Source organism: Trichosurus vulpecula, chromosome 6 (genome assembly GCF_011100635.1).
Source record: "Trichosurus vulpecula isolate mTriVul1 chromosome 6, mTriVul1.pri, whole genome shotgun sequence".
Lineage (NCBI taxonomy): Eukaryota > Metazoa > Chordata > Mammalia > Diprotodontia > Phalangeridae > Trichosurus > Trichosurus vulpecula.
Window position 1 is genome coordinate 106148956 of NC_050578.1, and position 15038 is coordinate 106163993.

General features: G+C 36.9%; 1 protein-coding gene across 2 annotated transcripts in view; it reads left to right on the forward strand.

Annotated features, from left to right (window-relative positions):
- Window positions 1-15038, forward strand: part of NR3C2 (nuclear receptor subfamily 3 group C member 2) — a 401382-nt gene that overhangs the window by 321338 nt on the left and 65006 nt on the right. For both annotated transcript variants that reach the window (XM_036763399.1, XM_036763398.1), the window contains exons 5-6: window positions 1155-1499; window positions 3080-3224. In XM_036763399.1, coding sequence (XP_036619294.1) covers window positions 1155-1499; window positions 3080-3224 — 490 coding nt within the window. The remainder of the gene's footprint in view (window positions 1-1154; window positions 1500-3079; window positions 3225-15038) is intronic.

Sequence of the window (15038 nt, forward strand, 5' to 3'; positions counted from 1 at the left end):
TTCTATTCAATAAATAGAAATGAATTTGGTATTTAAATTGTCTTAGATGAAGAGACTAGAGAGTAGAGAATAGATTTTTCAAGTGTAGTTAGAAGGTTTAGCATCACACAATTTTCTCCTCTATTAAGAACTTCTGTAGATTCATTGGTTGGACTGTCCATTTTATGCATTATGAGGTCTTTGCATTCATTTCTTGGCTTGAAGCCATTTGATGGTCATCCATTCAATAAAAATGCATTATGTGATGTAGTTAAAACATTTTCCTAGGTGGAGTGAGGTATTTTTAAAGGTGGAAAACATCATCCCTGCTCTTTAGAAACTTTTGGTGTAGTCAAAGAAAAAAGAAAAACAATATAGGAGAAAAATACCTACAGGATTTAATCAAGTACATCGTGGTAATTGTCCATGTCTTTACTCAAGGAGGATCAAGAGAGAGTCAGGGAAGGTTCATTAGAGTGAGCAAGATATAAAGAGGAGCACAATGTGTACCATCTTTATTTTTGTTCTTAATTCTAAGTTTAATAGAGAAGACAGGAATCGTTGGCGCTTAGGAGGTGTTTTGATTATATATTTCATTTATCATGTATTTAATTTGTTAACTCTATGCTGCACTCTATTCGTTCCCAAGAGCCTATGTAATTGAAAGCCTGTAGTTTTAAGCTTTGTCACATAATCTTTATACTTTAAATAGAGATAGCTTCCACACTGTTATAATGTGAGGTCTGATGCTAAATGTATGCTTTAAATCTCTGTATTCAAATGGAAAATCTTAGCGTAAGCATTAATTTGATTCACCTTGTTATTTTGACACTTCTTGAATCTTTGATTTCCCGCTACCTGATATAGATTGCAACCCACAAATAAATGCCTTTGTTATTAAATCCTTTAGATCTTCCGCAGAAGATCTGTCTGATATAATGGGGGCTGTCCTCTGGATCTTTCACACTTTGTGGGTACTGATACAGCACCTAGGGTACATCTGTTACCCCTTATCTCTGTTATGTGAATAGTTCAGCTGTTTTTCTGATTGTATGTGCTTAATTGTTATTGTTCGTTTTAATATTTTTACTTCTTACACCCAAGTTTGAGCATCCTGGAGTTAAGACAAATAAAACTCTTCTCTACCTTTCGTAACAAGATCTTTTTGCTTTCAGCTCGAAAGTCAAAGAAATTGGGAAAGTTGAAAGGGTTACACGAAGAACAGCAGCCTCCGCAGCAGGCTCCACCACCACCTCCCCAGAGCCCAGAGGAAGGGACAACGTATATTGCACCAGTAAAAGAACCCTCTGTTAATACAGCACTTGTTCCTCAGCTCTCCACAATATCACGAGCACTGACGCCTTCACCTTCTATGGTCCTTGAAAGCATTGAACCGGAAATTGTGTATGCAGGCTATGATAGCTCCAAACCAGATACGGCAGAAAACTTGCTTTCTACCTTGAACCGCCTGGCTGGCAAGCAGATGATTCAAGTCGTAAAGTGGGCAAAGGTACTACCAGGTAGGATTTTACTTTATTCTATGCTTTTCCATCTTCTTTGCTACGTAACATCTGTCCTTAGATAGGGGGATAGTTTTATTTTTATTCCTATCAGATTTCCATTTTGAAAAACATAGATTGAGAGTGGAGTGGAGTGTGACTTTCAGCTGAATTGGGATTGGCTGTCTTTGTTCACAAAGACACACAAACATAGACACACACATACATACACACACACGCACCTTGTGTGGATGATGAAAATGGATGGAAAGTGTGTTCTTGTGAAGGTAAAAATATTTAGTTTAAGAATGGAGAATCCTACCAATGAGTACAGCCCATAGGTAAAAAGAACTCCACTTATAGCCTGAGCAGGCAGGAGCCCTTGTAGAGTATAATTAAGAAACATCAAAAGTTCCACCTGTAACAAATAAATAGCATCAAGGAAAACAAATTTCCACATTGGCCATGTCCAAAAATATATGAGTCATCTTGCATCTTGAATATATCATCTGTTAGAAGATGAATAATATGTTTATTTCTTTGTATTCTGGAACCATGGTTTGTCACGGGGTAGGGGGGGTTGTTTTTCTTTCTTTTTTTTTAACAAGAGAGGAGAGGCGATAGGGAGAAGGGAGCTAGAGGTGGGGTCCTTCTCCCCTCCCCCACAAAAAAGAGAGAGAAAAGCACAGAAAGATTCACAAACAGGCAGAACAACTTTGAAAGTTCTATATTGACTTTATTATATACTTAAAAAGAAAAGCAAGCTCTATGCAATAGAGGCATGCAATTCCATGTATAAGCCTCTCCTCTTCTACAATTAGATGGTCATTTTATTTAGTGTTTATTAAGTTTGGAATAAAATTAAATTAAATTAAAAATACATCCACTTATTCAAAAGTATTTCTGCATTGGCTGTCACCTAACTGAGAGCAATGTCCTGAGGAATTGGGGCTAGGGTAAAAAAGGAATAGGATCAGGATAGGTTCAGAAGTAGAGTTTGGGGTACTGCCCTGTTGAAGCAGCATGAAGAGAGTGTGTGTGTGTGTGTGTGTGTGTGTGTGTGTGTGTGTGTGCGCGCGCGCGCGCGTTATAAAAGGGGGAAGGGGAAGTGGGGTTGAGAGATGGTATCAAGAAGAAAACAAAAAGGGACAGAGAAGCACTGCCAAGAGGGAGAGGGGGTACCCCCAAAATAACTGATTTACTTCATAATTTTGTCAAGAATCCAATACACTGATATTGAATTTTATAGGATCATGATCATAAATGCATCTTGAGTTTAGCAGTTGTACATATTACTAAATAGTTAGGGGTCGAGAAAATTTTCCAGATTTATCAGTTTTAAAAGCGGGAAAAAAGAGCATTTCGAACCAGTAGCCAAGCTGGACCACTCCATCTAAGTTCCGGTTAGATTTTTACTGCCTACAATAGCTGAAGATGTTTATAAACCAATTCAACATTGACCACGTAGAAAGTATTTCTTCAAGGCTTGGTGAATTGAACTGAGAGGTAAAGGAGCACTTGGGGGCATCTTGAGGTATTTCCTCATGGACAGCATGTGAACTGTCAAGTGTAGTTCTGTGATTAATTGTTCCCTTTTCCAGGATTCAAAAATTTGCCTCTTGAGGACCAAATTACCCTAATCCAGTATTCTTGGATGTGTCTATCATCATTTGCCTTGAGCTGGAGATCTTACAAACATACGAACAGCCAATTTCTCTATTTCGCTCCGGATCTAGTCTTTAACGAGTAAGTATCTATTAATTAGCTATCACATAACAAACTCAATAATTCTTCATTACATTCTTTATGATTTTTAAGCAAATGTGTCTGTGTGAGAAAAAATTCTACTGACCTGGGTATTTTTTTAAATTGAGAATGTGAAACTACTTTTAACAAAATGATGTAATGTATACTTCTAAATATGTGGCAGTTGTCCCAAAATAAGGATGGTCTATTTGGCTCTGAAATATGACTGATACACAGCCACAATTAATAGAAAATAGTCTTTTTTTGGTATCTGCTCTATTGGAGAAGAATATCTAATTTCTAGGAAATCTGAATGTTTAAATTGCCAGTTTTTATAAGCATTCATATAATGGCTCTTTTGTTAACAGTATACAGCTGCTCAATGTGTTTTCATGACAATCATAATTATCCTTCTTTGAAACCATAAAAGAAGCCAAAATGTTTTTCTGTAGTGAAACATTCTCAGTTTTATGATGCATTAAAAGAGATTGAAAGAATCATAATGGAGTCTTCCTTGGCTTTGCATTTTTTCCTATTTTAAGTTCACATTTTAGTATTGTTTGCATGCCACATTAGCAAATTTCATTTATGTTTATATCCAGCGGTGTTTGTCTATAATTGTAGGGTCAAGAAACACTTAAAAAGAAAAGGAATATTTGAATTATGATAGTGCCACACAGCTTTATCCTAACAGATGGCTTTCTCTAGAGGTATGAAAATAGTGGATTTGTTAGGACAGAAAGCTAAGGGGAGAAGGATTGTTGATAAAAGAAAGTGAACACAAATGATTAAAAACAAGCAAATACCATCAATTCTCCTAAACTTTCTACTGTTTTATACCCTTATGTCAGAATAGGATGACAGCCATCAGCTGATGATTCTTTTTACCTGCCTTTTGGGAACTTACTGATAAGAGTGATTGCTATTTACATCATATATACTTATTCTCGAAAATATGAAATAAAGCCAAGAGACAGCTGGCTTCAACATTGGCTGTATGGTGAATGAATGAACGAGAGATAAACATATGCTGATGACTGAAATGGACATTTTCAATGAGTTTTGTTTAGCTTACAGCACAAATTAACTGCCATTGAATAGTAAAATTTCTTAAATAGCTTCTGCAAATTGAAAGAAAAGAGTGATAGTGGTTTTATCAGTGATCATTATCATGCTTTTTTATCCCACAATAAAATATCAGTGCCATCAAGATGTCATCTTTGATGTCATTTGGTTTATTTTTATGACCTTTTTAATTTTAATTAACACGTATTTTCCTTTTTAATTGTGCATGAAACCAAAGGCACTCATGAACTGAAGAGTATTGAATGAAAGAATAAAAAGTTTAAGTGTGTATTATTAAGTTTATTAAATGCTTACTATGTGCCAGGCACTGGCGATAACAAATACAAAAGAATCCCTTTTCTCAGGAAGCGCACATTCTAATAGTTTAGATAACATATATGAAAGTTTAAGCCACAAGTAGGATGGAAAGGCTTGAGAATATTGGGATGCAGTAGCAAAGATGATCATGTAAATTATATGATGTCCTTTCCATTAATAAGGTCATATATGTTTCTGATGGATCATTTGACAATGGTGAGGATTGTTGTGGTAAGAGCTGTCTCTGAGAGGGTTATTAGTAGCTGAAGAAAATCCTTAATTTTGTGAAGTTGAGAAACACCCAAACGGTAGTAGCTTAACAATATTAGTCTTGTTGAAATCTTCTTGAAGAAAACCCAAAAAAATGAGGAACAGAAAGACAGAAAAAGTCGTAATCTTTCTATTTTCTTTTATGTTTCTGAAATCAGTGGAGAAAATGATTTTGAGTGAATGAATGAACAAATGAAGCAAGCGTTTAGTAAGGGCTTACCGTGTATAAATCACTGTGCCAAGTGCCAAGGAAGCGAAAAGGAAAGCAAGACAATCTCTGCTTTCAGATGGCTCACATTAGAATGGGAGTCACAACTCATATGGAAGCTTTCCGCTATAAGTCACGTGGAAAGGCCCCATAGTTCTTAGGGTTCAGCAACAAAGCAGATGCTAACAATTCTTCTTGAATGTCATTTCCACTGATAAAATCAGTTTCTGATGTTGAACCACTTGTCAGTGCCGAGGACTTTGGTAACAAGGACTTGCCTTTCTGAGTCTTCAGTAGCTATGGTTGTAGCACCTGTAAAAGTAATTCCTAGGCTGTGTCTCCACAGAAGTTGCTCCCCAAGATGATGGCTGAGGACACTGGGCATTTCTATTTCCAAAGCTGTTGGGTTCAGGCTCTTGAGTTGTCTCCATCAAGGTTTGAGGACAGAAGTTGGTCAAGGTTATGATGTTTCGACCTGCCTGACACAAGCTGGCACTTGTCCCTTTTCCAGGGTGCCCTACTGTTCTAGGAGGCTAGTTCTCCTGATCCACAAGTTCATTCTGATCTATTGTTAGTGCAAATTACTGACCCATTCCCCAAAGGAGCTGCCTCCCCAGATGATGGCCCTAAGTGCTGGATGAAAAGCCAGACCTTTTCTGGGGGATTCTACCACCTCCAGGGCTCCTTGAGATTATGCACAGGTTGGTAGCAATTGGCCAGAAGCTATTGCTGATGGTCAATAAGGAAGATTCTCTCCTGATTGATGGCCATATGTACTGGAATGAGAGTCATTGCTACTCTCAAGGCTCTTGGATTCAGGGGCCTAGGCTGCTTCACAGGGCCTGAGGAGATGGTGGTCAAGGTGGTGGGTGAGGGTAGTAGCAGTTTGGCTTGTCTACAACATGTTGCTCCCTGTCTCTCTGCCTGGGTGTTCACCTGCTGCAGCTAGGATGACTTGTCAGAACTCTGAGTGGTAGTTGGTTAGCAATTGAAGCAGAGAAAAAAGAAATAATAGTCTAATTAGACATCTTAACCTAGCATCCCCAGCCAGGTCTATGAATAAATTTCAGGGGGGGGGGGGTCCATGAATTTGGTATTTCAATATATAGTTGGTTTCCTTGTCATCTTATGTGTCTTGTTTTATGAATTTAAAACATTATTCTGAAAGTGAGTCTATAGTCTTCAACATATTACCAGAGGGTTCCATGATACAAAAATGTTAGGAATTCTTGTCTTAGTCTATGGCTCTTGAAAAACGCAATGCAGCGAGGGGGCGGGGGAAATTTAGAACTCAAAATCTTATGGAAGTAAATGGTGAAAGCTAAAAACAAATGATTTTTTAAAAAAAAAAGTAGTGATGTGGTATAATTATAGCTCACTGAGCTTTATTCTCTGACATTTTTTAAAAAACTGGAGCTTAAACATGTTATTGATTTTCAGACTATTTTTAAAGCTCTAACCTCAGATCAAGAGAACAATGACTCAAAGTGACCTAATCTAATTGACTAGATTTTCTTGGTGTTTGAGGGATTCATTGGTCATATTTGCTTACTACAATATCTCTTTCATTTAGGTCAAATCATATCAACAAATATTTATTGAATACTCACTATATGAAAGAAATTATATTTAACACATGCAGAATCTGGAAGTGAGATGCCAGTGTGTATAGTGGTTAGAGCATCAAATTTCGAAGCCAGGTTGATGTGGGTTTAAGTCTCACCTCTGGTATAGACCAGCTCTGTGTCTCTGGGCAATTTATTTAATTAACCCATGAAATTTTTTGTGATGATAGCAGTATGATGTGACATTCAAAAAACTCAATCTTAGGATGGGCTTGTAGTAATGTAACATCCAGAAGAAAGACAGGTTCTGTTCTGGAGTCCTATATTTAGTTTTTGACAACACATTTTAGGAAGGTTATGTTGACCGGGATGATGAGGGGACTTAAATCCATTACATTCAAGGATCATTTAAAGGAACTGGTAAAAATTAGTCTAGAGTAGAGAGGGCTTGAAGGAAATATGACCACTTTCTTCAAATATTTGAAGGAATATCATACCAAAGAGGGGTATGACTTAATCCTCTTGGTCCCAAAGATCGGCGCTGCTGTGCTGGGGAATAGGTTGACTCTACAAAAAAACGAGACTTTTAAAATATGCTGACAATTAATTTCGTGGGCTTCCTTGAGAGCTATAGTGGCTGACTTCTCCCATGCTCCAACCCTTAAAGTGGAGACTGGATGACTGTGTGTTCAAGGTGTTATAAAAAGAGACTCATCTTTTAGCTTGGGTTGAACTAAATGATCTCTGAAGTCCCTGCAAAATCTTGGATTCTTTGAAGCTATGTCCAGAGTGCAAAAGAACTACCTCCCCAAAATAGCTGGATGAGATATTGTCTGGGAGGGTACATTCCAAGGACATCATAGTCCTGTAGTCCAAAAAGGCTTACAAGATATATATGTGTGTGTATATATACACATACGTACCCATATGCATACATACATACATACATAAAATGTGTGTGTATGTGTATCCATATGTATATACATATATGTGTATATATAAAATAATGATAAATGGGATGAAGCATTCGTGTTCACTAAGATGTTATTATCTACATAATCTTGCCCTTTCTTGTTTTGGGCTTCTTTTACCTTAAACGTTAAATTTCTTTGAATTTTAGATGGTCTATCCTAAAAATGTTTTATAGTTAGACTTCAGATTTTGGAATAATAAAATATTCTTCTAAAAAGATTAGACATCTTAGTGTAGTAAGAAACAGTATTGAACTTGGAGACAAACAGGGACCTGGGTTCAAATTCTGACTATTGCACTTACAAACTATATGACCTTAAACAACTCACTTAACATCTCTGAGTTTTTTCATCTGTGAAATGAAGATAATAAAAATTGTATTACATACTTCTGCATTGTGAAGAAAGTGCTTTGTGAATCTTAAAGGACTATACAAATATGAGTTGTTACAACCTTCAGGAAAACCTAACATTAAAAATTGAAACAATATCTTATCTGTAATTTTAAAAATAACACCTTTGTGAAACTTTGTTTTGTGTGTTAGAGGGTAAAAACAAAACAAAACAAAACAAAAAAATAACAAACCTCTTAATTCCAAAACAGCTGCCCATCCTCTCCAGCTATATACAGCTGTGGACAGAAATCAACCATACAAATTTCCAGTCCAAAAGACTAAATTCTCTACAGTGTTTAGAATGATTTCAATGGGGGTTTTGGTATGTTTGTGATGGAATCCAGTTCCCTTACAACTGTGGAACTATGATAACATATTTTCTATTGTGAAATTAAAAGTGATATTATTTAACCCTTCTTGTGAGAAACAAGGAGAAAGATGAGACAAATTTCTAATAATTAAGAAGTTCACAGGATTCTCATTAATGGACCAAGAAACATCTCTTACTTCCAGTCTAATGTATTTTAGTTACTATAAGAATCTGAACTCATGAATTCTCTGATTTTTTTGGTACTTAAATTTGTATCATAGTAATGAGGATTTAGTCCATACAGGGGAAATTAAACTTTTTTGTTTTGCATCTGAATAGTGGCAAATGATTTGATAAATTTTATATTCATTCAGGTAATTCTAGCACCACCTCCAATTGGTCCTTGATATTTTCATCCTGAAATAGAGTAAGGAGAGCCCATGCAAACCTCTGGGAACTGGTCCCTTGCCCTCCTTAGGCTTTTGCAAAATGATTCAAAGAATTATAGTGGAAACTATGCGAAAGTGTATTGCCAGCATTTTTGACAGAGGGAACCAATGCAAAATAATTTGCAAAGCCTTTACTTTGCCAAGTCAAAGCTTACATTTAGGTCTTTCTTTTCATGTTTTGTATTTTAATCCAACTCAACAAACATTTACTAAGTACCTACAGTGTACCAGACCCTATTCTAGTTCCTGAGGATACAAAGATGACAAAAATTTAGAGTACTTTTCAAAAAAAAACATTTAAAGTGTGTGTAATGCAGGAGATGGAAAACGAAGTGACTGGGGTAGCCTCAGAACCTCAGAAAAACATTCAAGGAAACCATCAGCCACCTGGATAATGAGCATGATTTCTTACCCAAATTCAGTACCCAGAACCCAGAGAAAGTGGTTGGTTGGGGGCTGGGGGGCGGGGAGGGAAGGCAGAGACAAAGAGCCAAGAGACAGCTGGATGCAGATGGAGTGGTGAGGCCTGGCTTGTCTTTCCCCTCTGCTCCTTCTGGCCAGCGGGGCACAGCTGTCTGCTACTTGATGAACTTTTAGCACTTAGTTTGCCCTGGCATTTGGCTTTTTTGTGAAAAGTCTTCGCTAATGAGAGAAGTGAGTGATACCTCAGCAAATCTTTCTGGGAATAGAACTTCTTTATAAGGAAATACGTATTAAAAACAGCTAACACCACAAAATTTCATACATTCATCCCTAGTCCTACAGCTTGACAATCCTACCTCCTTTTCTAGTGATAACACTTTAAGTATATACATAAATCATCTCAGACAATGTACTTCAGCTTGATAATGCTCCCAGGGCATCTTCCCATTGCACCCACAAGTGGGTACAGGTATTAAAAGGTACTGAGAGTACAAGATACCCAAAGAACAAGAGGAAGACTTTCCTCTGGTTGTATAGCTATTTTAAGTAGGATTAGTGGTGGAAATGGAGATGTAAAATCTAACAGGATATAGTATAGAGGGATTTTGATCTGTACCTGTGAAGGAATTTATCACACTGAGGATATCATAAATCTTTCAAAGTAGTAGTATGAATCATACAAGACAGGCAAGCTTCTTATGACAAAAATATCTTCAAACACATCTTCTAGTTATCCATTTGAAAGTAAGGTAGGTAGGGCAGCTAGATGGTACAATAATGGATAGAGTGTGGGTCCTAGAGTCAAGTCAGGAGGATCTGAGTTCAAAACTGACTTCAGACACTTACTAGCTATGTGACCCTGGGCAATAACCTCGATTGCCTCCAAAAGAAAAAAAAAAAGAAAGGAAAGTAGGCAAAGTTCTGTCATCTTTGAAATTTGTTTTCTGTGTCAACAGTTTCCCGTTTCTATACTCTTCCCTGCCCATTAGCAATATCTTCTTCTTCTTAGGAACTCTGTACCCTTCTCCTCCCCTGACCCATAGAATCATAATCTTAGCATTGAAAGGGAGATCCTTACCTACTTTATAGATGGAGAAATCGAGACAGAGAAAGCTAAAGTGGCCTGTTCAAAGACTAATTAGCAGCAGAGCTAAGACTAGACCTGAATGGTCTTGTGGTTCTTGCGGTCCAGTGTTCTTTCCGCTGACACATGTTGCTTGGAGCCTAACAAAAATCAATCGCTCTATGATTCGCCATGTTGCTTCTTTCTTCTCTTATTTTCTTTTTCTCTTCCAACTCCTGTGGGAGACCTGGTTTGTTAACCCAAGAACATCCCCCCTCCCCTAAGGGGAATCCAGTATAACATACATATAACAAACATTTCTTGAGCACTTAATTATCCATGCATCATTGTGCTACAAGCACAAAGACAAAATAAAAAGAGTCCTACTCTAAGGAACTTATTACTGGCATATAAAGTATTTTGTACAAACTTCAAGGGAAAGAAGGTATTGGGGAATCTATAAGACTTTTATTTTTAATTTGCTTTATTATTCATCTTTATTGTGCCCACCCAGCACCTACCTCTGGACTACATGCATAATAGGTGCTTACTACATGTTTGTGGATCGGTACTGAAGGGACAGAATCTACTACATCCTTTTTGGAAAGCAACACTTCCCTCACCCTGGGCTTGAGTGACAATTCCTGATTCCCATTCACAGAAAGGAGAATTTCCCTGGTGAGGAGGGGCCGCAGCCCTAAGGTCCTTACTCCCTACAAATATTTCCGCATTCACACGAGCCTTCTCCTGCCAGAGCAAAGGCAACTGTAAGAATAGTCATCTTTTTTTACCATTGATGACTGACTGTCAGCTTTTAGGATAATTGTTTCAAAGAGCAACATAATCACCATGTTAAGCTTTTTGTCACTAACAGTGAAATCAAAGTTCTTGAAAAGAATTTCAGGCATATGTAAGCAGGAAGAGGAGATTTTAAAGAGGCAGAAATACCCTTTAAATCACAACTTCACCTGCAATAGCCCCCTGTTCCCATCAGGGGGAAGGAAGATCAGTTACAGGCTACCCTGGCTGCAGCCATTAGGGTCCTGGGCTATTCCCAGGAAATGCTGAAGATAAAGGAATCTTGTTGCTACCTTCTGCTAGGGCCTGCAACCCAACTTGTCCTTATGTGAAAGTTCCCTTCCTTTGCACTAGGGATTCGCTTCTATTTTAGTTTTTAATGCTATTTTCATATCATAAGATCCTTTAACATGTTGGAACACATCCATATGCCTTTTATTTTATGGCTACCGTGATAATGAAGTTCTGAACAAATAAGTGTCACTGAAATTCATTCCTTTTGTTAACAAACATATTAATATATTGGAAAAACATCACAACAGTATTATAATCAATGAATCGCTAGATGTTTTATGTCTTTCTTCAGAAATGAAACTAGTTGATAACTCTTAAAACTCCCAAGGAGGTGCCTCTAGAGGCTGTATTTATTATGTTAAAGTAGGGGAGGGGAGATTGGGGGAGAACCATGCAAGAAAAACTTTTTCTTTGAATATTCTGCTCAAAATTTGGGTACAGTGAGCACTTCAGCATATAGAACCTTTCATCTATGAAACTCAAAATCATTAACAGATTCATATAATTATTAACTATTTAGATTTGCTTTGGAGAGATTTCAGAGATCACTGACAGTATTCAATTTACTTATCCATTCAAAACATATATTAGAATCTTCATGTAAGCCTATAATTAATTTTTTAAAATATAGTCTCCAACAAAATCCCTACCTCTCCCTATAAATCATTTTCAGTAGTGATAAGATTCACTGTACTGCTGTCTAAATCATTCTAAATATTTTGAAATTGAAAGTATATTTTAATCTACCAGTCTTTTAGCATCTCAGATATCCTTCCATAATTCCCACATTGATATAATCCTGATTCCAGAACTTGTTGGGAAAGTGAAGGTAAAATCAAAATCTTTCTTGTTCTATTACAGCCTTTCCTGTGGGGCTCCAAGCATAAAGGCTTCTATAGGTTTCAGAATGAAAGGGCTGACTCAGTTAATTATTTTTTTATTAAGTTTTATTGATTCCTTTTGCTTGAAATATCATAATCCTTTCCACCACTCTCCTTGTCTCTCCCAGTAGATACAAGGATATATTCTGAATTGAATAAGATGTAAAAACATGATAGAGACTAGGCTGGTAATTTCACTGATATAGGGAATCCCAGCATGACGAATCTCCTTCAACCTAGTTTGCAATAGGTAATCTGAAGGAATTTGCTACAGCAGTGAGAGGTTAAGTGTTTTGCCCAACTTAATGGGTAGGCCTGATTCAAGGCAATCCTTGGATTGTTTAGGTTAGGTATTATAGTGAAATGGGACTCTGATGGGTCATTATGCAGTTTAAAAACAGGTTTACTTAGCTATATCATGGAAAAGATATTAGACAGGGATGAAATGAGATTTTTGTAAAGTACTTTGTAATCCTTGGTGCATAAATATGTAATAAACCTTAATATACATACATACAATAATAATTATTATTATTATGGCATAGCACTTAACTTGAATAAATTTGGCCCTCTTTGCCTCCATATGGGGGGCAGCTATATGGCACAGTGGATAGGGTACCAGAGTGGGTGTTAGGAAAACTCATCTTCCCAAGTTCCTATCTGGCTTCAGACACATACTAGTTTTGTGACCCTGGGCAAGTCACTTAACCCTGCGCAACTCAGTTTCCTCATCTGTAAAATGAGCCAGAGAAGGATGTCAGTACCTTTGCCACGAAAAACCCAAATGGGTTCTCAAGGAGTAAGACACAACTGAAATGACTGAACAAACAACTTCCATTTAGCGTATCTGATCATCAGGGTAGGCAACAATCTTTGGACATCTACTGAGGCTAAAGGGCCCCCTCCTCTATGTGGGTAAGTCATTTTATGTCTTGTGGTTATGATTTTGCCCTTCATTCTTAAAGAGGACCATGACATCAGGGAGATGATGACATGACTTTCAGTTGAATTGGATTTGAGTGAGGGAGGGCTGTGCAAGGTCACCAGCCTCACTTTCTCCAGAGCCATCTGGGACCAGTGGTGATGACTAGAGATGGCCCAGCTATTTTATGTCTGTGTGACTAGAGATTACCAGGAATCGGGCCTTCAGAGGGGGGAATGTTGAGCCTTAGACCCCCCCTGAGCCATTCAAGTATGGGGAAACTTCTAAGGAAAACTAACCTAATTTGCTTGAGGAGTCGATTTGGATATTGTTCTCAACACATCCAGGGACACACGGCCAGTTGAGACTATGAAAAATATAACATTGGTAAAAATAAGGAAAAAAACTTTTGTTTGTATCCTTTGACAACTTATCCATAGGAAAGTGCTATTATTCATATGTATTTGTGTCATTTGGTCTTTCATAAAGGTATTTGAAGCAAATCTTTCCACTTAACAGTGTGTCATAATTTCATTAATTACATTTGTACCAAACTTTTAAAAATAATATCAAATTTGCTGAGTTCCTACCCGTGGCTCTTAAAGGTAAATTTTTAAAATTAAATCAAAAGGTGCCATGTTCTCTTCTCTTTTTTTAACAATATGATCCTTTATATTTCAAGTTTATTGTTTATTAAATTTATTATTAGCATTATTATTTATTAAGTTTATTATTGCAAAACAAAGATTTATTTATAGTATAAATAAGTGATATAAACCTTTCCAGTTTTTCCAGTAGTTCTTGTTTAATAGATAACTGACCTAATTATTATTGGAGGTTGATTTCAATTCATATATCCTCTTAAGTGATGGCAAAGCAACTGTATAAAATGTGGAAACACTCAACCTAACCAAGGACTTTTCAGACTTTAAAGAAAAATAAGTTTTTATTTGAATTCTGCCTCACCAGTTTAGGTGTAGACGCATACTGAAAACAAAATGTTCATTCAGCTCTTGGTTGTTTTCAGAAAGTCCTCTAAGGGCTGCCATATTTAAGAGTCCCCAAAATACTAAATTCAGAGTAAAACATCATCTTCATAGGTAGCATTTATAAGGTTCACAAAGCACTGTTTGCTCTCTCTTTTAATCCTCATAACAACTTGGAATAGATGTGCTTTTATTGGCCCCATTTTATGGATGAGAATACTGAGGCCGGGAGAGGTTAAATGACTTGCCCAGGGTCATGCAGATTGTCAGTGTCTAAGGTCACATTCAAACTCAGGTCTTCCAAAATCTGAGCACATCATTTTCTTAAAGAGAGAAACTAGATCTTAATGCAATACTGAAAGTATATCAAATCTAAGACCTTTCAGTTCTGATCACCACCATTCAGGACTCCTAGCTTTCACGATGACTTGTCTTGGGGGAAGAAGAAGGAAAAAAACTTCTGTGATGTAGACATTTTGCCCCATGAATAGCTGCCGTGAAACCTTCTGTCTCTAAGCCTGTGTTGCCATGAACCCTTTAAAAAACTTTTTAAGCCACTATAGGTTAGTAATCTTTAAATCAAACCTGGTCATCGTAGGCAAAGAGCAGAACTGAGTTCAAGTGGTTCCCTACTGTGGTTAGTTGTAAAAGGAATCTGTGTTAATGAATACTGTATATTTTCCTGGTTAAACAGTGCAAATTTGCCTACTTTGTTTTATCTGTTCAACAGTCTTCCATGGGATTTTCATGGAACCTGAAACCATTAAAATAATTAATACAGAATAAGAACACAGTTACCTTTGTATGACCCTTAGATGTTTAGCCTTTTCCCAGTGTTCTGATTTCAGTAGAAACAATGGTAAGGAAAAAAGTACTGCAATTACTTGAATATTTAA